Below are 25,825 nucleotides of genomic sequence, written 5' to 3'. Positions count from 1 at the left end.
TCATTGTTGCCAAAAATGAAGAGGCAAAGGCCTGAAAATTGAGGTCGCTGATAAATGCTATTAGTAGGAGATGCTGAGGGGAGAAATCAATATGGCAGTTTGTCAACCTGCCTCTCAGAGGGAGCAGGACTGTGCAGCAGGGGTAAGCGTGCCCTGTCAGCAAAGCACATTACCAGAAATCAAAGGCCATAGAAGGCCTGAAGGAAGGGATGCAGATGTCTCTCTACAAAGGCCACACTTTGGTAATTAAAACCTTTTTTATCAGACCTGTCTTGTCACTGGGTTTTCTCTAACACTATTGACTATCTGTTGCGTGGAGGGTGACCACTAATTTAACTTTAAATAAATGAGCTGGAGCTATTTAGATTCCGGTATTTGTCATGCAAAATGAAGCAATGAGATGTGGCAGCATCAAATAAATTATGGAACTTGTAATAAATTAAATTAAGGCTTTGTCCTTTTTGCATCACACTTTCCAAAAGTTGATCTGTATACCATCACAGGTTTGAATACAAGTAGAAAAAAATATAACCATAAAATAATTTCTTACCAGTCATTTTTTAATGTTTCTTGCAAAAATAAACTTTTACAATAAACCGAGTGTAAAAACTGACTTAAATTCACTGACTTCAGCAGTCTATTCTTGGAGAAATCCTAAACTTTCCATTAAACGTTAATTGAAAGTTAGCTGTCCGAATAAACACTGAGTATTGTATGTCAGTGTAATGACATGCATAACTGACTCCTCCAGTGCAACTTTAAATCTTTAATAATTAAACACAAATAAACCCGTGCGGTCAGACAAGGGAACCGGTGACTCGGGTCATCAATATCTCCAGAAGATCACCGGGGAAACATAAAATACAGCAGCTTGGCAGACAACATTCTCTTAAAGAAAAGAGAATGTTAAAAGTGGTACTTTTTGGTTCAGTACTGTGCACCTTCATCTTCTTTGTACGCAAAATAGACTGTGACGGGTCCGACACTCGTTTGCACTATTTCTGCAGCTCCCACCACCATCCAGCACCCAATGCCATAGGCCAAACAAGGGATACCTGCAGTGAAAGGACACAGTGGTTATGTAGTGTCTGCTGCAATATCATGGAAAATGATCTCTATTGTGCTGAAATGTGAAAGAAAATTAACACTGACCCAGATTAATAACTTTCAACGTGGTGAAAAACCTGTCTTCAAACTCCAGGTTCTGCGGGGGGGCTTTGGTACAGTGATACTTTATAAAGGGGAAGCAGCCTGTCCTCAGTATGTGGTAGTTGGATCCCTGAACGCTCCAGTTAAAGTTGGACAGTCCAAACTGGTCATTGTGGACGGAGCTGTAGCGGACACAGTAAGAGGTCCACGGAGGAAGTTTGCGCTGCTGCAGGTGGCAGGTTAAGACCTCAGAGGCAGCTGGACGCGGACCTTTTCTGCCAAATGTGCTCGGAAACAGAGCGACCTTTAGGAAGATGCTATGTATCCTCCTCAAAAAGTCCTTCATGACTTCTACAAAAAGCAGAACGAGTCACCCTTCGATTCGTATTTTAACATCTGCAAATTACTCACACGGGCCTCTGTAAGCCATAGATGTACTACCCTTTTCAGCTCGTTGATGATACATGATGAGGACGGTTCAGTAAAGGCATGAGTTCTGCTCCTGTAGCTCGGCTAAGGTTAGCAAACAAGCTAAAGTCCGGTTTTCGAGCTTACAAATAAAAAATCTACTCGAAATATTCCTCTACACCTCAGATACACATGCTGAATCCACATACAGTTTGATTTTACCAGCTTAAACCTCTAGAAAGAGCAGAATTCATCTACTTGCGTGTTTCTTGCTCTGACCTGGTTCTGCAGCTTTAGTCGTCCGGTCGGAAACGCAGCTCCGCTAAGTTGTTCCGCTCCTACCTGCACTTCATTCCAGCTGTCTGAAATCACCTGGATATTAGCCATGTAGGACTCCTCAGACTGCAGCATACTTAAACCTCCTATGAAAAGACACAATGTGAAAACCGAAACTAGTCTCCATCATGCAATTTGTAATTTTAGAGATTACTCACAGGTGTCTTTTAAACAAAATAAGTGCATCTCTGATCAAAATATTCCTCTTTTTTGCTTTATTGTCCAGAATCCTCCTCTGTTTTTACTTCTATTTGCCACAAAGGTAAACATAAAATTTAAAAAAAGTAATTATATCAAACTATATTAGCAACAAATTCATATTATTTAAAATGCCCCCTTCACAAAGTTAGATCATGACTGATCCCATTGGTAATAAATATTTTGTTGGGTGTATGACAACAACACACACTCCTTTAAATGCAAACTAAGTCAATCTAGAATATTTCAAAGGCTCAGTGCACTAGGGTTTTTCAGCACCATGGACAGAAGTCTACAAACCCACTGAGTCTCACGGATTTCTTGGGTCAGATTAAATCCTGCAAAAACTGTTTACCACCAAATGAAAATAAAAGAATATAAAGAAATGCTGTAAACACACATATGAAGTATTTTATAGATCAAACAAACATAATAAACTGATAAAATGTGTAAAATCAAAATTAGTCACACATTTATTTGTCGCATATCTTTGAAATTCATGTTTTTACTTTTAGAAATAAAGATGTATTTAAGGTAGCAAAAACACATACATTTGGACATTACCCTGAAAAATGCTACACTAAGTTTAAGCACTGAGATCAAGGCCAAGATTCTCTAAACCAACTGCTCAAATTAATTTAATCAGATACCTGGATGAAACAAAAACATACATCCTTGCTGCAAACTCTGTGTATTAATGTTGTAAAATATTTATGAGCGATTCTGACATTTGTGTGTTTCCATTAATAAAGCATATAATCCAAAAATAATCACCATAATTCTAAACAGACTAAAAAAACAGGCACGTTAGCATAAAGTGTGAATTTTCAAGAGCAATATACTGTATTTAGGAAAACATAACTGTCATCTTACTTGTAGTTGTCATCTTAAAGAGTCCTTTGAGGATGAAACTGCAGTCAATACTAAACACGTCTTCATCAACCAAAGTAATGTGTGACACCACGTTCACTGCAGAAAACCTCTATATGTTTATGAACGCTAAACAATGCACTCACTGCACTCATCTAGTATACAGTGTATCTATACCTTTACTTCCTTTGTATTTGTCTAAACAAGTTTCTGATAAAGCTATTTTTTCTTATATAATGTGAATGCATGAAAACTTACTGATTCCCTTTTGGAAACATTTTGTACTTGGCTTACTGCATGTGTAGTTTTTGCTTTCCAATAATACTACATGTTCAGACTGTTAAAACAGATCCCAAAATCAATAGTTATTCAGATTCATGACAGATTCTGCCAATATTTTTCAGAAATTTATTTGGCAAACTATGTTCAATGAGTCCAATCTCGAGCATTCACACATTCACAGTGTATTTGACATGACCACTTAACTTGGCAATAGTCAGGCAAGTTTGTTAGTGCAGCAACTGTCTAAGCAGCAGGTCTTTCCTCCATTTGCTTCTTGTTCTGAGCAGTCGTGCGCAGTACATCTTCTATGTCCTTGATAAGTCTCTAAATGCAAAACAAAACGCAAGTAAACTTAGATTACTACGCATTATCATTCCACAGGGGCATTATGGTTAATCTGAGAATAAAAATAGTGCAATTATATTTAGAAAAAAAATACTTGGTTGCACTTTATTCAGCAAAGGAATTTCAGCTGACAGCAGCTTGACTAAATATGCAAGTTTCATGATACAGATGAGGAGAGATCGTTAAGTCATTGACATGGTACCTTGAAATTGGTTTCTCCTTGCATTTTAGAGGATGATATCTCCTGATGAATGACTGACAGATTCCGAGCAAAGGTCACAAGAGCTCCCTGGAGATCCTCTGAGACGGTTCTATTAACGACACCCCAAACAAACGAGTTTACTAATGATCCCCATGTTGCCAGCTAAGAAACAATCACCTTGTTCATCTGATGGTGGTGGTTAAATGAAACTTTCAGCAGACAACATCTTCAGTCTTTAGGGAGATGAGCACAGCTTGATTTAACTGTTACAGCACTGTGTAAGCTAAAGGATTTGCGTGATAAATATGTTAAATAACCCTCTGCTTAACAACTTCTAGAGTTTGCAACATTTACAAAGCCAGAGGTGGCATCTTAATCCTCTAAAAGAATTGTTTTGGCTCTCAGTCTTCTGAACTGTTTGTTTGTTTGTTTGTGTGCTTGTCTTTTTGAACAGAGAAGGCTGAAGCCAAACCACATGTGCTCTGTGTTTATTTCTCTGGAGATGAATGAAATGAAATGATTAAAGTATACACAACAGCAGAAAAAGTGACCACTTTCTTACCTGCATTTATGTGTATCTTCATTCAACTAGAATTAACAATTAACACAAATAACTGCAATGCTTTTGGCCATGCTGAATACATAATTTAATCATTCACAATGTAAGGCAGAGTAGTATGTAAACTGACAGCCTATTGACAGTACCAAAAGCTAACTTGAGTCAAGGATCTAGTCAATGAAGACATCTGGAGATGAAAACATTCTGAGTTTTCTGTTCACAAAAAGAACAGGTATCTTACAGAAGTGGCTGTCTGCCAGCTGGGTGATGTAGCCGAACATCAAAGTATATCTACAACTGAATCACTTCTGATAAACTACATCTGCCTTTTGGAGAATCCAGGTCAGAGCTCACATAGAGGTACTGTCTCGCGACCTCAAGAGAGATGTTCACATCAAACATACTAAGAATACGGCTGAGATGAAGACATTGTGCGAGATAGAATGATCAAAAATTCCTTCTGAGTAGGTGGTTCAGGTTATTGCTGCTAAAGGAGGTTGGAGCAGTTAATACATCCCCAGGTTCACCTACTTTTTCCATCAGCAATATTAATTGTTCATTGGGTATATTCAACACAGACACAAAAGATAAGATTTTTCTGTGTGTCATTAGCTTAATCACATTGTGCCTGTCTTGAAGATCACATTTCATGTCCTATTAAAGCAGAAAACCAGGTGATTCAAAAGAGTTTTCATGCAGTTTCTTAACACTGTATATGAATTTGGCACAATAAGAACTACTTACATCATTCCAATACTGCACCGCTTACTGTTGTCATAAAGAGCAAAAACTGTGCCTTGCTTCTCCTGAAAAAAAAGTCACGAACACACAGTGAATCATCACATAGTGTAGTGTTAATAAGAGTCTTTCAACAGTTTAGTGTTGCTCTCACTTACCTCTTGTACATCAAGAGTCTAACAATGTAATGACTAGAGGTATCAGGTTTATCCCAACACTCACACTATCAATTATGAGACACAGACTAAGTACACTTCAATACATACTATGTCAAACACAGTATGGCAGTAATACTAGGATGTCCCACTACAGTCGCATTTTGCAGTATACAAAGTCAGCATGCTTTTCTGATCCACAGTCAAGATAGAATGATTATGAACAAGTTGTGCCAAGAGTGCCCAGAGCTATGATAGTCCTAACTAAATGTATACCGCATGCAACAGTGGCTACTTCATAAGGGCAGCTCCTGTACACACTGAAAGTAAGAAAAGTAGGTGAATATATGTTTTTGAAAGCAGTGATTGTCTGTATGATGCATTCTCTATCTTTGTCTAACATAGCACCAATGCTATTTACAATGCAACATGACTGCTAATAATTCATAAATCCTATATCCTGAACCTTGCACAATAATTCAAAAGCTCCTTTTAGACAGGCAGTTCAAGGAAGGACTGTTTCATGATGGTGGTGGAGCTGCAATGTCTTTGTGAAAGGGAGAGTCAGCATGGCGGGACACACCACACCAGACACAGATACCATTGTGTTATATGTCCCACCTCTGATTTAGCTATGCCTAATTGCTGCCTGAAAGACACTCACTTCTGCAGCAGCTTGTTTGTTTCAGAGCGAATGAACAAAGGTGGCATAATGAAGGGGACTTTTAAGTGGAATTATAGTGTAATTTCTGTGTGAAAAGGACTAAAGATTGTGGTGTGTTACGCTTGTTGCAGCTAATGTAGCCTCAAGCAGAAATGAGGAGTAGATCTGGCAACTCAATTCCATCTAGCTCCAAACCTGCTGATTAGTTTTAGACATATTTTTTCCTCATATGTTGTAATCCTCCTTAAAGCATTGATGTGTAAAATATGCAGATTTTCTCTTTGATTCAGTGACATAGTAAGCTGTGAAAAAGAGCAATGTGAGCGACTGATGGAAAAGTAAAATTTAGAATTTGTACCTTCATGTTAAATCCTATGCCCTGAACCTTGCACATCTGAAAGAACACATGATGGTACAACATGGAAAGGTTGGTGTGATGCAAGTGGTTCCCAATAACTGCATAACGATTACCCACAGGAGGCTGCAAAAACGGTAGAAAACAAGAAAGAAGCAGATTTAATCAAAGCCAAAAAAAAAAAAAAAAATGCATGTTCTATTATATTTGAGGGTTAAGTATAATAGGAGGTAGTCTGTGTAAAATGGATCAAGCAGAGATGGCTGAGCCCCATGCATGTCCTCAGGGTCACTGCTGAGTTTGTGTGTGTGATTAGTGAACATGATGAGTATGGGGCACATGTGGTAAACTGTTGGGCCTTTCTTAATTAACTGCGGGGAGGAACAATTAATGCTTAGATGACATGCCAAACACAAGATGAGCTTAATTGTATGACACCAATCAAAGAAACTACAGTTTGGGGACTGAAAATTTTTTGCTTTCAATTCGAAACCAAGACATTACTGAATGCACAAAAGGACTACTCGACGCACAATACATATCACCATAATAGACGGATTTTGAGCTTGTGAGTGTCATAAGTAACACTAGAGAGGTTGATTACTTAAAAGTGGCAGGGCTTAAGAGGATAAAAATGTTCCTGGTTCTCAGCCACCTTTGGGAGACAAAAGGAGCAGGCCTAAGCCCCTGTGAGCTCAGGAGATGGCCCATAACTCGCTGTGAAGGCTGAGTGTTTGCAGTTGTCAAACACAGGGCCCTCACACAACAATAAAAGTGTCCAACAGGGATTTAATTGTGTTTGTAATATGCAGGTCCCTAATGATGGCCACTGGTGAAGCCATTAACCACTGCAGTGGCTCAACTGCTGTACTGAAGTACCAGGCCACCAACTAAATGAATGTTTGATAAAATAATACAAGTCGCAGATTAACAAGCGTAAACTCAGGCATACTGCTAATAAAAGCAGTCTATTGTTTAAGGCCTGGCACCAGGTTGATGAGGTGTTCAAGCATGCATACACATGCATAATGAAAATGGTATGAATTATTAATGTGTTGATTATTTAGGCTCATCTATCAAAATGATAATGAATTCAGCACCTAAACACCAATTGAGCTCAGTGCGTAATTACAGTATTTAGTTGTATTTAACAATAATGAAGAGCAAAACGTTGATCTATCTTTGTGATTACTGTAGTTGTACAAACATCCTCTTAAGTCTCCGACTGCTGTAGAAAAGGATTGGTTTTTCTTGTTGTAGGTAAAAATTAACAGCATCATTTGGGGAAAATCTGCAAAGGTGAACAATTAAAATTCTGAAAATTAAAAACGATGTCTTGATTGTTTAAGAAAAATAAAACATTAGCAAAAGTGTTATTGTAATCAAATATAAAATGGTACTTTGGCTGCAATCTGGTGTTCACAGCATTTCTCTCTGATTGGTGCTGGCACTTGTAAGCAGCCTGTGTGGAGATTCAGGGTTCCTCCAGTCACCATCAGAAGCATCTGGGTCATGGCCAGCTGGTCACTGTATGCGATGTCCAGATCAACAGCCCACACCTGCAAACAAGACATCATGAACTCGGTGTCACAGCAGAGAAAACCCCACACTATAGACCTAATAATTCCAATTATTCAGAAAAATGGAACATCAAACTAATTCACCCACCAATCCTTACAAAGAGAAAGGTCGACACCTTTTAATCTTCACAATGCCATACCATGTTGAGAGGCGGGCGAAGGGAAAACAGACTTAATGGTGTGTGTTTGACAGATTTAAGTAATTCAGCTGTACAGTGACACATGCACAAAGCAGATCCCTCCCTGTGCGTTTGGCTTTAGTCTGCCCTGGGCTAGTTTGTTTGGCTCAGGTCTGATGAGAAGTAAAGTTCAGATATGTATGGTAAATGGCATCATTATAAGTATATTAAGGGGTCAGGTATGGTCATAGCCTTCCGCTTAAACAGGGCTAATTTTCCCAATAATAACCTAATAGCTATGCCCTTACTTCAAAAGTGGCAAATAAATCACCAGTGAAGGAGTTGTTAATAACTAAGTGGCAGTCGGCTGCCTCCTTTAGCTGTTCCTATTTGTCAAAGTAAACGCTCCTGCCACTGAATGCAAATTGCTGCCTGTCTGAATCCGTAGTCTCTGTAACCTGAGTACTTTATCTCCACCAGCACACGTACATCTGACCATACACAGTAATTATCGAAAAGGCTTCACTAGTTTTATACTAAATTTTACTAAATTGTGAACACAAGGCACAATCTATGACTGCAATTAACAATTATTTTCATATGTGAAAAGTGAGATTCTTAAATATTTTTTTTCAATTAAGTACCAGAAAATAGTGAGAAAGACACCTGGGTGGCATCTTCAAATGTCAAAATTGAAAGATAGATTTATCTTACAATAATATAAGACAAAGAAAATCAGCAATTTTACACATGGGAGAAGATGGAATTTAAGAATGTTTGCCTTAAAAAAGAAATCCAAATAATTATTCATCTCAGCTATTATAGCTGTTTCAGATCATATTTGTGTCCATCACATAATTGGATAATAGTTCATCAGTTCAGATCATCTAGTTTAAGATAATAACGTTAACATTTTACAGTAACACAAACCACACATAATCCTTTATAATGCTTCCGATGAACCATAACGATCATTTATATATAATGACCAAAATATATATATTTCAATTCAAAATATTTAAATCTGAATTAGGCATTGCTTTTAATTTGTAAATTGCAAATAAAATGTAATTTTGCACACAAGCTATATGAGATTGACAGGAAATTATATATATATATATATATATATATATATATATATATATATATATATATATGTGTGTGTGTGTGTATGTATGTATGTATGTATATATATATATATATATATATATATATATACACACATATTAAGTGATATAAAAAGCCAATGCTGAGCAACAGTTCACCAGTATGTCACCTTTTCTGCAGGGGTACAGTGGCCACTGCTGGGTGGATGAAAGTCTCTGTGTATCAGATTGATACCTGGGCCTGAGTGATGGACACACTCCACCTAACCATTCACTAAACTCACTAAAACTCATACTCCAACGTCCCATTGTCGCTCTTAACAAAGCCGTGGGAAATGTAAGCCTGGATTGTACCTGTTTTCTATTGCCTTGCATTTTCATTAAAAACCCTGATGCTGCAGCTGGGGCCCCACCGCTCCACAATGTGAGGAAAGACTGCAAGGGCAAACATATGTGACCCACTTCTTCCCATCAAATAAAGTAGGCAGCTTTTAGCAACAGGTTTGAATCTAAATTGATGTTTAAATCCAGACAGGTTTGCCCATGTGGCTTTCCTCTGTCTAAGCTTTGTGTGTGTGGGGAGATTGTTAAGAATCTGTCATTAATGTTCCTGCCTTTACTGAAGCATGTGCTGTTTTATATTCTATTCTTAATTATGCTGTCAGCAAATCCTTTTCGACTTTTAAGATGAAAATTAATTTTAAGGCTTTCATTATTCCATTCAAAACAGTTAAAGAAAAGGGCAGCTTCTGCCCTGGACACATTTGAGAAATAACTCATTTGCTGCTTTGAATGTCACAGTTTTGTCACTAAAATGACAATTCAGTCTCACAATATATAGCCATAAAATGCAAAAAAAATAAAAAATAAAAAAATACTGAGATTTTTTTTCCTAAAAATGAATGCAGTCTTGTAAAATTTACCATCTATGTAAAGACTGCTGACAACAAATATATTTATCTCTGGATTTAAATCTTAAAAGAAATAAGGATGCTAATGCACTGAAGTACTTTTGCTATAACTTATTTTATTTAAAAGTTTGAAGATCCAAATTGCAATATTGATTTGCTTACACTACGTGTATTAACATCTAATCCAGAAGATACTACCCTCTAGTGGCAAGTGAGCCCTTAGCTGGAGTCTACTCCAAATCAGGGAAGAGAGGAAAGCAAATACAAGTGTTTTTTTTTTTTTGCACTGTCCTGAACAAAATCCTTTATAAATAAATGGATGACAAATTATGTAGTGCTATGTGACGATTATTATTTAAAGAAAGAAAAAAACATCACTCTCTTTCTTTCTTCCTGTTTTATGCTTTGGTAAACCTATAAAGTAGCTCCCATACTTTCTCCACTGCTCTGCAGGTTTTAGTATTTTATAGACCATATTACAAACAAAGCATTTCATTTTACAGCTCTGGATCAATAATCAGTCGATGCAGTCACATGTTAGGAGCAGAGGTTAAACCATCATAAAGCAGTCCATTTCAAATATCATAAATCAAGACGCTTTCAACATAACTTAATCCTGACAAATGACATTAGGCTTCCACAGAGTCTTGCTAATATAACAAGACACATTTCAACAGACCAGTGCAGGTAACCAGCTAGGGGTTAAACACTGACAGGGTATTCCCGTGAAGCTGCCAAATCACTTTAGAATGACCTATTGTGTGAAGGATAGGTGCCTCTGAATTTCTCTGTATTGTAAGGTTAAAGGGCACGCTTTAAATGGTGGAATCAGTGTATCGACACAATAAGACCTGACAGTTTATTAGATGGCCTTGTGACACATTTTGCCCCTGTGCCCACAGTTTGCCTTGTCTGTTTTCTAGATCCCAGGGGAGCAGTATGAGAAGCACCTATCTGCTCTTATGGATCTCTGATCCAGCCCAAAAATTGATCTTATCCACCAATATGGTGAAATTGAGAGCTTTCACAACATGTGTTGTAACTGACTAGATCATATTTATCATGGTAGTCTAAGCTAAGGCCTTCTAGTGCTCTGTCTGAGTCTCACCTTCTGTTCCATGGTGTTGTGGTCCAGATAAGTAACCAGGTCCACAGAGACATAACCAACGATAAGGCGCTGCAGACAGGCCTGGCCCACACGGATGCAGATAGAGCGCAAAGTCTCTGGGTGTACAGAGGTCTGAGGAACAGTGGAACCTACAGCTTCCAGTTGACAAGAGCCATGGAGCTGGTCTCCACAAGACAGCATGGTCACCTCCCCCGCAGGCTCCAGCAGCAGATCTACTGTCAGACAGGTGACACTATCTGAAGGGGGATAGGCCTCCACCACACCGCCTGGACACAGTGTGAGAGCAGAGAAATGGCTACAGTACACTCAACAACATGCTACCCATGATACACCATCTGACGTCTATTAGCAGCTGTTTAACAACCACTGAAAGTGACATGAAAATTATTTGTCAGCTCCCAAAGGCAATATCTGAGAACTACGAAGGACATAGGAAATGCATACTCCATATGGCTGTATTTGCAAAAGAACTGCATCCAGTGCCTGACAATAGGTGTCTGACCTTGCCTGAGGAAGGTCTTCAGAAAGCAGGCCCAGTTGGGATAGCAGGACGTTTTAGCGGGCTGGGCATAATGGGCCAACCATTCTGGGATCTCATCTAAATATTTGAGCAGTACAGACTCCTACAAAAAGAAAGTTAAAGTGCATACATTAGAGATCTACTGAAATCAAGTTAGAAATAGATCTGAGGATAATATGTATGTTTTTGCATTTATTCAAGATAACAAGCCACAGTTAGTGCATTTTGTCCGTTTATCAAGGCTTTGTAGGTGTCGAATACATTATTGGAAACACCTTGTGTTATCCGGATGACTCCAGTGACTGCTTGTTATCCTTGAGACCTTTGGTGGCTGCTTCAATTTCTGTGTGAGTGTCTGATGGATACTGCGGGAGGGTCTATCTGTGAGTGACAGCCTATTATCAGAAGGCCTCAGGAGTCTAATGGCTTTAACTCACAGCCTCGAAGCACCTGCCCTCAATAACAACTCTCTCTACCGGGCAGCTGATGAATACCTAAGCTAACCCCATCTATCTGGGGATCAATCAGGGCTTGACTGGGATCGATATCACTCTTGTTTCTGTAACTAGGAAATGCCATAATGGTCTCACCACTTAATTATGCTGTTAATTTTTAACTTTTGTTTCAGATGTCCCTTAAACAGTTTGGCAACTCAAGTACTCTTTCGACTTACAATGCTGTGATATAGGTAAACTCACAACAATGGCTCCATTCAACCTTTTACAGTCGTATAATATATATATATTAGGGTATAAAACCACAATTGACAACTGACAACAACAGCCAGTTTTGTTGACTGTATAAAGAGGGCTCCTTTTATATACAGAGTTCTGTATTTAATAATGTACATGTGTCACCATTAGGCAGGAATTTAATTTGGACATACACAGTAAAATATGTGAAATATGTTTGAAAGATGAGTAAATTCTGAATGGAAATAATGTCTTTGTTCTTTCCTCGTACTATCTAGAGCATTACTTTATGTTGAGTGTGTGCTGTCTGGCTTCACTGGAGACAGGACCAGAGATTATGCTGTTGATATTCCAGTCATGTAACAGCCATCATCATATTCAAGTACTGTAAGAGGCGAGGTCAAATGCTACACAGTGATTCCCCCTATACAAACCATAAAGCACACAATGGTGCGGCAAAAAGTGTAAGGGAACGGTTGTCATTCTCAACGGAAGAGCAAGCTCACCCCAGGACTTTGCCTATGCAGTTCACAGAAACAGCGGGACAGGAAGAAAAGAAAGAGAGGTATTTTGCAATAAATTATTTGGACTTAAACTGCGTACAGTACCCTGTGATAGGATTCAGCCTGTGCTCGGTGTCCACATAAAGCCAAGCAATCTGGTCATAAATAAAACAGATGTTGCCTTGCCTATTTGATTTGCCATTTCATTTCTCCATTACATAGTGAAACAACTGAGAAACTACAGTAAGTCTCAGGAAGAAGAGGATATAATCTGACTAGTTCTACATTTTGCATGAATATTTTTTTCTGTAACACTGCCCAACCAAAGCTTTAACCCAGCTCACAACAGATGTCATGTGAAATACTGAATGACGCATGAAGTTAAGTTAGTCTTTTGTTGTCTCTTTCATAACTTCACATGCCTGGTTTAATTTTCAGTCCAAAGTATTACAGAAAAAGTATTTATGACCTTCACAAAATAAAAAAAAATACAACACACTTATTATTCATATATTAAGGCAGATAATTAGATATTTAAACTCTGCCATGCAAGCACAGAGTGCACAATATTTAGACAGAAAACATCTGTATGAACTGTCCCTCCACCTCTTCAGTGGTAGTGATTATCAAATGACCCATTTCGTTGACAAACTTAACCTAAATAAGGTGTTGCTCAAGATCTGTTTGTACACAGCGTGACAAAAAGAAATACTCCATCTGTTGATGCTATTAGGTGTAATTTTTACCCTCTTGTGCCTAATGATCCATATGCAAGCTGTGTGAGTGCTAACGTGTGTGTATGGCCCCCTTCAGGCATTGCATGGCTGCAGATCTACATGTCTTTAACCTCTCTCTGTGTAAATGCTAAAAGAGGCCTGGGGGCTTTCTGCAGGCTGCAACATTGTGCTGGAAGCTGTGGGCCTCACAAGATTTAGAAAAACACACGTTTTCACGTTTTCCTCCGTGGAAGCTCCTGTCTTGCAGATTCAATCCCTCCTCCTCCTTGCTGTATCCTTTTAGTCTTTCTTTTGCATAGCCAGAAGGGATCTAATTGTTGGTATTATTCTGAAAGACCACATGGTATTTTTGTGAGTCAGGCTTTTTCATACTGAGCCCTTCAGAACAAACGATAAGTTTAAAAATATGTATGCAGTCTGTGTGGGCTAAAGTCACTAATACTCAGTAAGCCGATCTCTACTTTTATAGTGATTATTAAGGGTATGGGCCATTCCACTAAACTGTGACACATATTTGATAATATACACTTTAATCATCCCTTATTTGTTATTTATTGGTAAACAGTTATCTTGGTAGAGAACTGTTAAATTATGAATTAATATTAAACTGCTTAATTTTGGGCATCTGTATTTGTTAATAATTAATTAAATTACTACTATTTTTATACCCATGGCTTTGCGCATCTATTAACTGAAAGCTTTTAATGTTTGCAAATATTCAGCAGGGTGAGTATCCATCCTATTCAGTAGCTGTCGCTGCAATTGCAATTATGTTTACTTTGTTTCAGCGAAGTGCTACATAATGAGTGTTATATCTCAAAATATACTGAGAACTTTAAACATCCATCTACAGTTTCTGCTGTGAGCAGAAGATAACGAGGAGATACACTAATATAAAATATTCATATGTTTGAATCTAATCAACAACATTGTTCTGTAATCTTTCAGCATAGAGAGCCAAATAGCGCTCTTCAATATAAACTAGTACAACAGCAGAAGGACAATGTACTGCATTCACGAGGCTAATACATTTTAGGGGAAAACAATGTCGTAACAAAAAATCATGCAATGAGGAGCACAGGATGTGGGCTTTGCTTTGATTAAAAGAGCAAGGTGTAGAATAAAGGCCAGTTAAAGTGTTGTGTCCATATGGCCCAGAAGCCCTGAGGCTGTCGGCCTACACTGGGGGCCTCGGCACTCTTCCCTCTCCATGGGACCCCAGCTGGTGAAAGAAACCCCATTTACTTTCCTGTGCTGCCTCAGCCACCATTATGGACCTTGGCTGTGGCTCAGCCTCTCTCTGCCATAATTAACAGCACCAAAGCCACAACAATTACAGCCCCGCACCACACATACACTATGAATCAAAGAACGAGCTAATAGGAACAAAACAGAGTGAGCCGTAAGAAGCTTGAGATGACTGCTGTTCTTTCCAATGGAATAAAAAGTAAAATCGTTGTGCTCCAAGCCCACAATCATTAGCCTGTAATTAGTTTACACAAAGCTCCCAGTTAAATGGCAAAATACGGTAATTAACACATGACAGAAAATCAAAGGCTACTTTGTAAGCATATGAGAAATAAGAGCCAGGGGCTCAGAAGCTGTGTACAGAATGCATCTGCAGTAAATGAATGGCTTACTAGTGATTAACTACATTTAATTTGCTTTGAAAATGTCCAAGATGAAGTCTCCATTTATATTTTGAGCAGAATAAAATGTTCATATAGCACCATAATGTCTATTTCACAAATGGCTCTGACTCATCACATGTGTGTTACAGACAAACAAAAACAGAAATCTCAATGTTGCAATGCAAAAACAGCAAATGGAAGCTAAAACCTCAGCTTCTGGTGTCATTTGTATTTCAGTGTACTTTAAAGACAATTGTAATACAAATGACACCAGCCATAAATCTTGTGACATTGATCAGTATGACAGTTTAATAAAAATATATGAATAAGAAAGACTCTGTCGTACTGTGATTTAATTGTCACTACGAGGTGAGTTAGAGCATCATTACAATGAAATGTTTTTGTTATCGCCAGTACACCACCTCTAGTTGACAGGAGTGTCTCAGGAATGGAAAATGGCTCTGTGTATAAACTAAAATTTTATGTATTGATTTTATGCTTTGAAGCTCTGGGGACAATGTTTAAAATACTGTCCTACAGGGACCAGTTTTGTGACTGATACATTAAGACAACCTTCTCCAAGCTGAACGATGGCGTCTCTCTGACCCCAGTGTGACCAACGCCTTTGTTCATTTGGTGACAAAAGTGAATCTAATCCTTTTTTAGCTGCCTCCTCTCAACCAGGGGCACAATCTCGACTTTAATGTCTGTTTGTTACTGTAATATGATCTGTTAAGTATCTAGTTGTTATCATGTTAACTTTAAATGGCTGATTTCTCATTGCATGAGGCTAGCAATAAACTTTATTTGTATTGCACATTTCTAAAGCCAGTGCTTTTGAAAGGATTCATAAAAACAAGACATAATAGCATAAAACATCAATTTAGAGAGAATAGGAGAAACAAATCAAAAAATGAAAACAGCAACCCAAAATTCAAATAAATTCAATAAAACATTGCATTGAAGTGTATAAAATGTGCTTTAAGGAGTGATTCAATATTTTATGTCAATCCTCAGAGTTATATCTTTACCTGAATCCATTCAGCCTTCCATAGCTCAGGACCACAACGACGATATTTCTGCAGGGCCCAGTTATAGCAGCTGAGATGGCACACATCACAGTACGCAGTACCACGGCCACCATGCTCAGAGTCAATCTTGAAGATCCAGCGCTGCACAGCAGTGTTTTGGGTCATAAGCTCTGCCAGCATTTCATGAAGCTAATCCAAGAGAGAAAAATGTGAATTACAAAGTGAATAATAAAAGAAAAAGGTTATGGTAAAAAAACATGAATGTGTTCATCTGCAAGTGGGGCACTGATGAAGGGCTCGATGTAATGCAGTACGTGCATACAAGTATGTTTTTGATGTCTGACCTGGTTTAGCGAGTAGATGTCTCCTTGACCAGGAGGTACATCAACCTCTGCCCCTGCAAAGATCTTCTTTCCTCCAGACTTTGTGCTGTAAAGTTGTGCAATAGCTGGTTCTGGACCCAGGATTGGGACACCCAGCTCATCAGCCACCGCCAGGTCATCCACATGGGCCACTCCACCCACAATAAAGGCCTGCTTCCCCTGGATCAGGTTTCTGATGCGCTTCAGGGTGCATGGACTGTACTTTAGCAGCGTAGACAGGCACATGTTATGGGTCTGGAAGAAAAGAGAGGAGAAAGATTACTGCTGCTTCTCAGTGTCTCTTCCAAGGGTTGTTTCTTGACCTGATTTATCACTGTGTACACACACAACAGATCTATTATTGAAATAGCCAGCAGGGTTTTGACCTCTCCTGTATTCTAGCAGGTTGAATTGATAAAAGCTGCCTGTGGGAAGCCTCCCCTATCCTTCACATCTTTAATGTCTGCTACCAATGAGCTCCTTGGGAATACAACTAATTACTTCACATCTGTATTTATTTGATCCACATGGAATTATCCCTTCTGTCACTGGCAGAATGCGCTGCCAGCCATGGGTAGCAGTGATTCATCTCAGCAACACGTCTGGCACAGTTTAACAACAAAACAGCAGGAAAATCAATAAAAAGAAATGAAGAAGACCACGTCATGTTGCACATTCAATCTAGCACAAAAGGATGTAACAAGATGAAAACAATAGATGTAAAAAGACAATATAGCAGCACCTTGATTTTATTGTAGTGAGGTAATCAAAACAATTCTATAAATGCAGCAGTTAGATGAAACAAACGTTTAATTATACCTACTAATATGGAATATAATTACCTACTGACCAACAGCTTGAGAACATTACATAAATTTAATTAACCTAATATAGCTGTAGTGTGTTTACTTCAAAATAACACAGATGCATCATTTCAAAAGTAGTAAAAGGATTAAAAAATATTAAACAGATAAAGTGTGGCTCTCACAGGACAACTGTATGGTAACAACCTCCTCTAGTACCCTCTAGAGGAGAATTCACAAACTACAAATGCTTGGAACATCGCTATAGTACAGAAGAGTTCTCCACAACATTAACTGCTAACATTAAGCTCGAAATTAAAACTGACTGACTGACTGTTAATATTTTAAAGTTTGTATTTTTGAAAAAATCTACCTTACCAGAAAATAATCCACAGCCTCAGGTGTGAGAATGATAAAGCGTCTCATGCAGGATGAGGCCTGAGTTGTCCTGTTATCAGTCCCATCTGTGGCTCCATCACACTTCAGGAGGCTGGTGTAATACTGCAAGATGTTGTCCCCCAAATGCTGGGGACAAACGTAGATCACCTCCACATTTTCATCTACAATTACAAAAAGAGGGTTTATGAATTACATGTTTTGTAGTAAAGCATACAGAGAAGCTTAACTTGTGTAGACACTCCTACCTCTAACATCACACACTCTGCTTATTTGGATGTTCTGTAGGACGTCAAATCCCCTCAAGTACAGTCGCTGGCTCTGAGAGTATCCTGTAAAAACAAGGTCACAAAAATTACACTCATTCTCTTACAAGATAAAAATCTGTAGCTGAACTACCTTCAGGTGTCACTTGACTTGGGCGTAAGGGAGTTAGGTCTAATCACTCTGTTGTGCAATCTGATGATTAATTTAGCTTAATAACTAGCAGGTGCGGTGTCTGTCGTGCGCTGGGAGTCCTGTTGCACCATGTCCAGCCACCACTGAACTACATCCAGTGATACCGCCAGGATTTTAGCTTATGTATGTCTGGATTTCTGCCTGAGAGAGAATCCTCAACTGAATCAAGGTAATTAAATGATTGGATTCATGCTAATTAACAACAATGGGGTTCAACTTTCTAATTATCCTTGCTCACACAGCACTCTCTGTAGCCACCCCAAGTGCAAATAAAGCATTCCATCTGCTAGTAATTAGGCTTAATAATTTTAGACAATCGCTCAATGATTTACAATGCACATGCCTGATTACAGTCTAAATGTGAGTGCTGCAGCGAAATTAGAACAAGAACCGATCATAGCTCGCACTCCATGTTTAGTGCAAACACACAGCAGCTTTTTCTTCTTTTGTGCAAGTGTATGTATGTGTGCGTGTTTTTTTTTTTTTTTTGCACAGCAATAAAACAGGACCTTTGTGCCTCTTGTAAATATTCAACATAATGGCTGTTCATTTGCTTAATCTGCAAATTAAATGCCGATTGAGACTAAATTGTTCAGTTCCCTGGCATGGGGACTGTCATCATCCTGTGAGTGCTTTCCTGCAGAGAGTCATTTGAACGAGACAGAGTGCCTACACCAGGGCCACTGACTGGGGCAGCAGAGTGGTGAGACCGGGGATGACTGCTGCTAGATCAGATGTGTGCGTGCGTGTGTGTCTGTGTATGTGTGTGTGTGCAGCAGGCAAAGGAAGCTACCTAATGAAGGGATGTGGATAATGGTCCTCTTGGAGGACTGGATGTGTTTCCAGTTGGCTGCCAGATGCTGGGGATGGAGAATAGGAGTGATCAGAGAGGGGACTGCCTGAGCGTACACACACATATACCACACACACACACACAAATCATCACATCACTGCATAGCTAAAACACATCAAGCCAATCTCTCTCTGGGCTCACAGAAGCAAACCAAGCATAAAATACCACCATAATTAAATTAAGCGTTTACTTTAGAAACATCTTCTCACAATTAATTCAATCAGCAAGGTACATGATGCTACTGCCAGGGGAAGATTAGCAGGCTTAATTAACAGGGTATGAATGTTTAAAGAGTGAGAACATACATTTAGTGCATGTATACACACACAACGATGTTAAAACTAAATGAACTTGTAGGCACTAATTAATATTATGTCAGCGCTCTAAAAGATGTTCAGCCCAGGTGACAGCAAAGACATGACATCGACACTGAACGGGAAAAGAATTACTGAACATTATACATCTAGGACAATTGTGCTGTCATACTGCACTCTTGGAAAGCGAAGTAGAAACACAATTTCATTTCCCGTGTCGAAGATTACAAGATTATCTTATATTCTATGTTCCTGCCATGACAGAAAGAAGCTAAAAAATATTTGGAGATATTGAGAATAAAACAAATCAAAAGCCTTGAATGTCATTATCTGTTTTAATCAATAATCAATTTTAGCATGGCAATTTTAGCATGGCTTATATTTTGTAAATACTCCTCATTTACCAGTCTATTACATATCTTTTACAGCCCTTTCAACAATTTCATTTGGAAACCGAGAATTTTCCTAAAAAAGTCTGTTTACATTTTAAAATCTAACATCACTTCAAATCATTTTTAAATTTAAATAAAGATCCCCTCCATGTATGTGAATGATATCTAAATAATAAATAACACTCTGTGCTTGCAGGTAACTGCTAAAACTCACACAGCATTCTAGAGGTCAAACAGGTCATAATCACTCACCAAAACATTTTCATTTAGTAAAGGGGGATTTGGAAATATGTACGACATTTATGGCATGTCATCTAATGTTTACAGTCAGTGTGGCTTGATGTTTTCCATTTTATCTGTCTCACAGTGTCTTTCAGTTGTAACAAGGTGAACTGTATAAACATAATTTTCTCTTTAGCCCAAACAATAGTTTTAAAGAAAGACCCCCATTTCCCCCTGTGGAGTCAAATAGATATTGCATTTCTTAATCATACCAGCATGAAGTTACCTTTCAAGATTATGCAGATAGCCTAAATATAATAGATCTCTCCTATAATTCAAAGGATTTAAATAAAAGTGAGACTCTAACTAGGGAAAACTGATATAAAAAAAAAACACCAAGTCAAGCTCTAAAAGGTGTCACAGCAAATCAAGTAAGAGAGAAAGGAAGTAGTATTTTGATTTAAACAACACTACCTGTGCTCTGCTGCGATTATTCTCCAGTTGACTGAAACGCCGGGCCTGCAGGGTCTTCCTGACACGGCGCATCTGAGCGTGCATCAACCATGAGATGGCGATGATGCCAGCCGCCCACTTGCGCCGGCAGTGGCACAGGTAGGCTGTCCGGGCTGAGTAGCGCCTCCAGCAGGACTGGATGTGGATGGCAGCGGCCTCCATGCCTCCCTCACCCTTATAGCGCTGACCTGGGCGTGAGACCACACCTAATACCTCCTCCCAGTTTTCAAGCACCAAGATGAGAGGGATCTCTAAAGAAGCCTTTCTCCAACCATTGTTCCGACCATGGCTAAACTCCACCAACCGTTCTCCGCTCACTTTTGCCAGAGGCACAGCAAAGTCTCTGAGCAGTTTTTCTAGGGCCCCTAGAGCATCGACCACAGTGGTCCAGCATAAGCTAAAACTCTGCTTGAAGTGGCAGAAATCGGTTGCCGTTGGATCAGTCTGTCCCTTTATGATTGTAAAGGGGTATTTGGTGATGTTTACAGGAGCTGGCACAGGTAGATTCTACAGAACACAGGGGAACAAGTGTGAGGCAACCAACCTAGACTCTGATAATACAGTTAAAATGAATGAAATATTGTTTTGATTACACTCTTTTTCTTTTAATATAAAACCTGCTTCAATCTATTATACTGTTCACACCTGAAGGCTTCCAGAGATAAGATTATCTCTTTGGTCTCGTTGGTCCATGCTCTTTGAGGTTGTGGAGGGAGGCGGTGTCTTTGTGCTCCAGAAAGGTGCACATTCACTGTCTGTTGTTACATCGGTGGATTCAGGTTCTGTTTCCCATTTTAGCTGTTTATGGCACTTTGAACCTGTAAAGCCAAAATTTACAGATAGGCTCAATTGTATTCTAACCGTGATTAATCAGTAGCAGCCAGTCAGCAGCTGTCCTTCCATTGCAGAGTGCAAACAATACGAGAAATGTCATCTGAGCCAAACAGAACGGTGAAAAAATATTGAACACCAAATCTGCAGGACTTTTGTTATTAGGCTTCCATGTCAAGTTTTTTTTTTTAAATTAGTTATTTGCAAATGGATAACTTTTCTTCCTTTTAAACAAAGTGTTAGAGACTACATAGACCAATCATTAATGTCAGAATATTTTTTTCTTTGGAGGCATTCTGAAACACTTCCTACATACTGTAAGTCCCAGATTTATTTTTTGTCAGTGGAATACAGACCTGTCTTGGAGGAATATGAACCTTTTCCAGGGTGAACAGAAGCTGTTTTGTGCTGGATTGATGTACAAAGCAAACTTTGGTGTGGCACTGATAAAGATTAAAAAACATAATAAGAAAATAATAAAACATGCTGTGCTTGTCCTTTCTCATAAGGAAAGACTGAAAATATGGTGCAGTAAAAAAAAATGGTTAAGAAAGATATGGAAAAAAACAGTATGTTTGTATAAAAAAATCTAAATAATTTAATAAAATAATGTAAATGACACTTGCCATTGAATATAAGACATAACTGCACACATAATAACAAACACTAGCTGTCAACGAGCATTTGTCTGGGGTTTAACAGGGGTGAGGTGGTGGTGAAGAGGAGATGAAATGTCTGCTAACCTGTGCGCTTGTCTTCTTCAGGTATTCCAGGGATGCAACGGACATTTGATTTAATAGCCTGAAGTCTCGCCACAGAGCCAGTGATCATTCTGCCATGTTTTGCCTGAGTAAAACATTGTTATAAGATCAGATGTTGTACATCTGTACGTATACAGAAGCCAAAACAATGCAACCTGATATGTCCTGCTGCTGTCCACAGCGAGGGAGAGACAAAATTTATTTCATCAAAATCAAAGCAACTGCGTATTTTTGTAGACAGATTGCTGAACATAACCAACCAGCAACCAAGTCATATGCATGCCCAAAGATGTAACAGGAAAATAACGTTGTATTAGAATAAAAGACAGGCTTAGGATAGCATGCATGATTATGAACAACAGATTTTTGGCATTCATTAAGAACTTAGGAAAGCCATAAAACTGCCGCTGGCATAGCTGTAAATTGTCCTAAAATCCACTTTCTGTCGTAATTAGTCACAAATTAGTCCCAATTTTAAGATTATTATGATAATCTTTCTGGCAGATTTATCAGTCAAATTCAAGAGAATCAGAGAGATGCATTTGTCGTTGTCTCAGCTCATTATTCCAACTAAATTCAAATGTTTCACTACTCGTAAAACATAAAGTTTGTGCTCCTCCAGACTTGTCACCTAATGTCCTCTCCTTCGTTCTCTTCAGACCACTGAGCTCTCTGACAGACCACAGGTAGTAGCCAGGTGCTACAAGATTCTCCCCTCAAAGGCACACATCTGTTTCAGATGGGGTTGGGAAAAGGTGGCACCTTTTGTAAAATTGCTAAAATGCAAAAGCTAATTCCCTGGCACTGGTGCGGAGTAGAGAGGAGCTGGCCTGAGTTGCAGGAGGCGGCAGCAGGCAGAGAGCCAGTGGTTAGCAGTTGGGGAAGCTACGGCTGTCTTATTGGCATGCTGGACCAGGTACCCACTTCTGTCTTGAGACAGCTGTAAACCAGTAGCCCATAGCACAGCAATCAGGCGCCTGTTTCTTTAGAAGAATGCTGATGTGCTGCAATCTGCTGCTTTCCGCTTTCTGGAGCCAGCACTTCCATCTCTCCTACATCAGAGTGACAGTCTTGGCCTCTATTTCTCAGGTCAGGTGTAAATTCCCAAAAATATATCGGAAAAGAAAGTGTGTAAAATACATCCTAAACTAATGCCGACCTTTGCAAAGATTAATTTGCTTGCTGTGACAAATGCTGGATGTCATCACTAAACCTGGTGACCTTTATGTCACAATCTGTCTGGGCATGAGACTTGAAGCATCTATTAATGCAGACCAGAACCATCACTCTTTACTCCAGTATGAAGTGTCTATTCTGGGGATTAAGGGAGCACATATCAGAGACAGGAACAATGATATCCAATTCATCTTAGTTGTAGCAAAAACTTGCAATGCCTCCTAATCAAATCTTTCCCGAGGCATGTGTTGTATGTTAATATTTTTGTAATATATCAAAGACTCATGACACAGGAATCAATTTCTCACTACAAAGCAAACAACTGGATGACATAATATCGTTCTGATTATAGTTTAAGACTTCATGTACTGATTGCTGTCTTTTCTAGCAGTGAGATTGAATTCTGAAGAAAAAAACTGTCCCATAACTAACAAAGACAAAATATGGGAAATATAAATACAATGTGTAGCCTGAACAGTGCAACGAATGAAAAGTTCAAATTCTCCTGGCTATTCATTTCTACAAAGCCACAGAAAATTAACTGTCATCTACTCCATGTAGACTATTCAATCCGACAATCTGCAGTACATAATTTTTGGAGAAATAATCAACTATCAGACTGAAAGGCTCCAGGGCAGACCTGAGTGAAGTAGCCAGTTCATAGTGTTTATTTTAAACCCACCTGGACTAAACAGTGCATCACAATAGGAACAACAAATTTGTGAATATCACAGACTGACAAGAAAGGTGCGCATATTTATGCATTCATGTAATTATCAAAAAAATCAAACAGTTTGAGATCAATTAAATCCCTCTATAAAGTGCAGTTTTTAAAAAAATAAAAAATGCACGGCAATCTACAGCCAGAGTTAAATTATTCTGCGCTTAATGGAAGGTTACTTACTGCATTTGGGCTCTTTTTGTGGATATCAGGGAGTGATATCCCAGATTTTTGATGCAAAAAGATTCTGGTGTTTGGGTGACACGTGTTTACAGCTAAACCTTGCTGAACAAAACAGATAAATGATTAAACATGATTTAAAAATAGGTTCGAAATTGCATTTATAAGATGGCATACTATAGAAACAGTAATAGAAATGTCAAAAAAGTTTAATGTATAAACTGTATATTTCTGCTAGGCATTTTTCTTTTGTCTCACTGCTCTGTAACATGAAGAAACCCTTGTCCTCGTACAGAAGGATAGCTTGGATTTCTAACTTAGCAATTAACTATAGATTTTGTAGCTTGCACACAATATCACTGAGTAAAATAAGTATATGTGCTATTCATTATATTATGTATTCATTTCTGAACATGAATAATATTAAAAAATAATAAAAATGTACCTTTCTCCAAGGTGAAGCTCCTGGAAGGTCTTCCCTTTGTGGATGCACATCTGAGACTCTCTCAAGAGAAGGTTTCCTGTGTAAAACTTTTCTTTCAATCGCCAAATTCCCATTACCAGAATATGTAAAAGTTCTAAACAGATTTATTCAAAATTATAAAAATGTGACGGTTTGAGAAAGTAACCTTACTGCGGTCATTGCAGTCTCTCTTGAGGTACTTACCATTTAGGAATCTGCACTGTCTTCTTTTGCAAGTCTTCAATGCTTGGAAGAACCAGTTGCTGCTTATTCACAGTTTTCAGATAATCCTCCGCATGTTTCTATTGACAATGAAAGAACAAGTTAACTGTAACTCGGCTGCCTTTGTCTGACATCTATTTAATATTATTGTTCCAAATGCTTATTTTGCATGAAGCTGCTCTCACCCTGATGCTATTCTCGGTCCGACAAATGGCGTTGTCCAGGGCTTGAGTGTCCAGTGTTTTGCTCTTCTCATTGGCAGTGATTTTCTCAAGAGTAGCTTTGAGTTGTCTTAAATCATCTTGAACCTGCAATACAAAGTTTTGCAATGAACAAATTTTAGTTATTCGACCTAAAGGAAAAAACAAACAAACACGAGCTTAATGCTAACGCAAAGGGTAATTTAGCCAAAAAATATCTGAAGCATGAATTTAGCTCGTTTAGCTAGGTTTCTCTGGAGAGAAAAAAATAGCCTAATTAGAGAAATGTTTTAGGCGCTGTGTAACATTACGCTATTTTAACTGAGCATTGGGTCATAATTTAGTAGACATTAATTTAAACTAACTTTCAAAAACTAAGTGAGCGAGTTAAAGTCACTTTTCTCTGGCGAAGCTATGACAACTTTACCTGAACTATAACTGCCCCCAGCTTGTCTTCTTTTTGTAGAATATTAGACATGTTTACTACAGGTTTTATTAATATAATTTATCACATGATATCACAACTACGATTTGTAATAGTTAGGTTAAGTACTGTTTTCACGAAAGTTAGCTCGTCACCAATGAACATACATGAAACTGTAAGTGTTACCATGACGACGAGGGAGCTGATAGGTGTAAATTAGCCCAGAGGTTGACTGTCAGGCAGTCTTTTCACTCCGTCTCCGAAAAAAACACAAGTCAGTTTTACACATGGCAGGTTAAATTGAATTAAGCAT

At 38.5% G+C, this 25,825-nt stretch overlaps 2 protein-coding genes across 2 annotated transcripts; both read right to left on the bottom strand.

Moving 5' to 3' along the window:
• Positions 1–539: 539 nt before the first annotated feature.
• Positions 540–1,887, bottom strand: c8h15orf61 (chromosome 8 C15orf61 homolog). The gene is made up of 2 exons (XM_022190037.2): positions 1,153–1,887; positions 540–1,055 (listed from the first exon to the last, which is right to left on the bottom strand). The coding sequence occupies exons 1-2, from the start codon at positions 1,493–1,495 to the stop codon at positions 928–930; spliced, it is 471 nt and encodes a 156-aa protein (XP_022045729.1). The 5' UTR covers positions 1,496–1,887; the 3' UTR covers positions 540–927.
• A 654-nt stretch (positions 1,888–2,541) lies between these two features.
• On the bottom strand, positions 2,542–25,699 carry iqch (IQ motif containing H). Its single transcript, XM_022190026.2, has 20 exons — positions 25,516–25,699; positions 25,074–25,196; positions 24,871–24,968; positions 24,649–24,724; positions 24,207–24,308; positions 22,109–22,211; positions 21,180–21,352; positions 20,496–21,041; positions 19,034–19,100; positions 18,030–18,113; positions 17,764–17,945; positions 16,565–16,837; positions 16,221–16,409; positions 11,609–11,729; positions 11,086–11,372; positions 7,662–7,820; positions 6,265–6,387; positions 5,094–5,155; positions 3,791–3,899; positions 2,542–3,567 (listed from the first exon to the last, which is right to left on the bottom strand). Exons 1-20 carry the CDS (start codon positions 25,564–25,566, stop codon positions 3,487–3,489), a joined length of 3,009 nt encoding a protein of 1,002 aa, XP_022045718.2. The 5' UTR covers positions 25,567–25,699; the 3' UTR covers positions 2,542–3,486.
• Between the last annotated feature and the right edge of the window lie 126 nt (positions 25,700–25,825).

Source organism: Acanthochromis polyacanthus, chromosome 8 (assembly GCF_021347895.1).
Source record: "Acanthochromis polyacanthus isolate Apoly-LR-REF ecotype Palm Island chromosome 8, KAUST_Apoly_ChrSc, whole genome shotgun sequence".
NCBI classification, from domain to species: Eukaryota; Metazoa; Chordata; class Actinopteri; family Pomacentridae; genus Acanthochromis; species Acanthochromis polyacanthus.
Note: the sequence above shows the minus strand (reverse complement) of the source record. Positions and strands in the feature narration are given on the sequence as shown.

Coding starts and splice junctions, on each gene's coding strand:
- iqch (XM_022190026.2), bottom strand. CDS start 25,566: ATGTCTAATATTCTACAAAAAGAAGACAAGCTGGGGGCAGTTATAGTT. Junction 24,969..25,073: donor GGACCGAGAATAGCATCAGG/GTGAGAGCAGCT, acceptor CATTGTCAATAG/AAACATGCGGAGGATTATCT. Junction 3,568..3,790: donor AAGGAGAAACCAATTTCAAG/GTACCATGTCAA, acceptor TTTTGCATTTAG/AGACTTATCAAGGACATAGA.
- c8h15orf61 (XM_022190037.2), bottom strand. CDS start 1,495: ATGAAGGACTTTTTGAGGAGGATACATAGCATCTTCCTAAAGGTCGCT. Junction 1,056..1,152: donor GTTGAAAGTTATTAATCTGG/GTCAGTGTTAAT, acceptor CTTTCACTGCAG/GTATCCCTTGTTTGGCCTAT.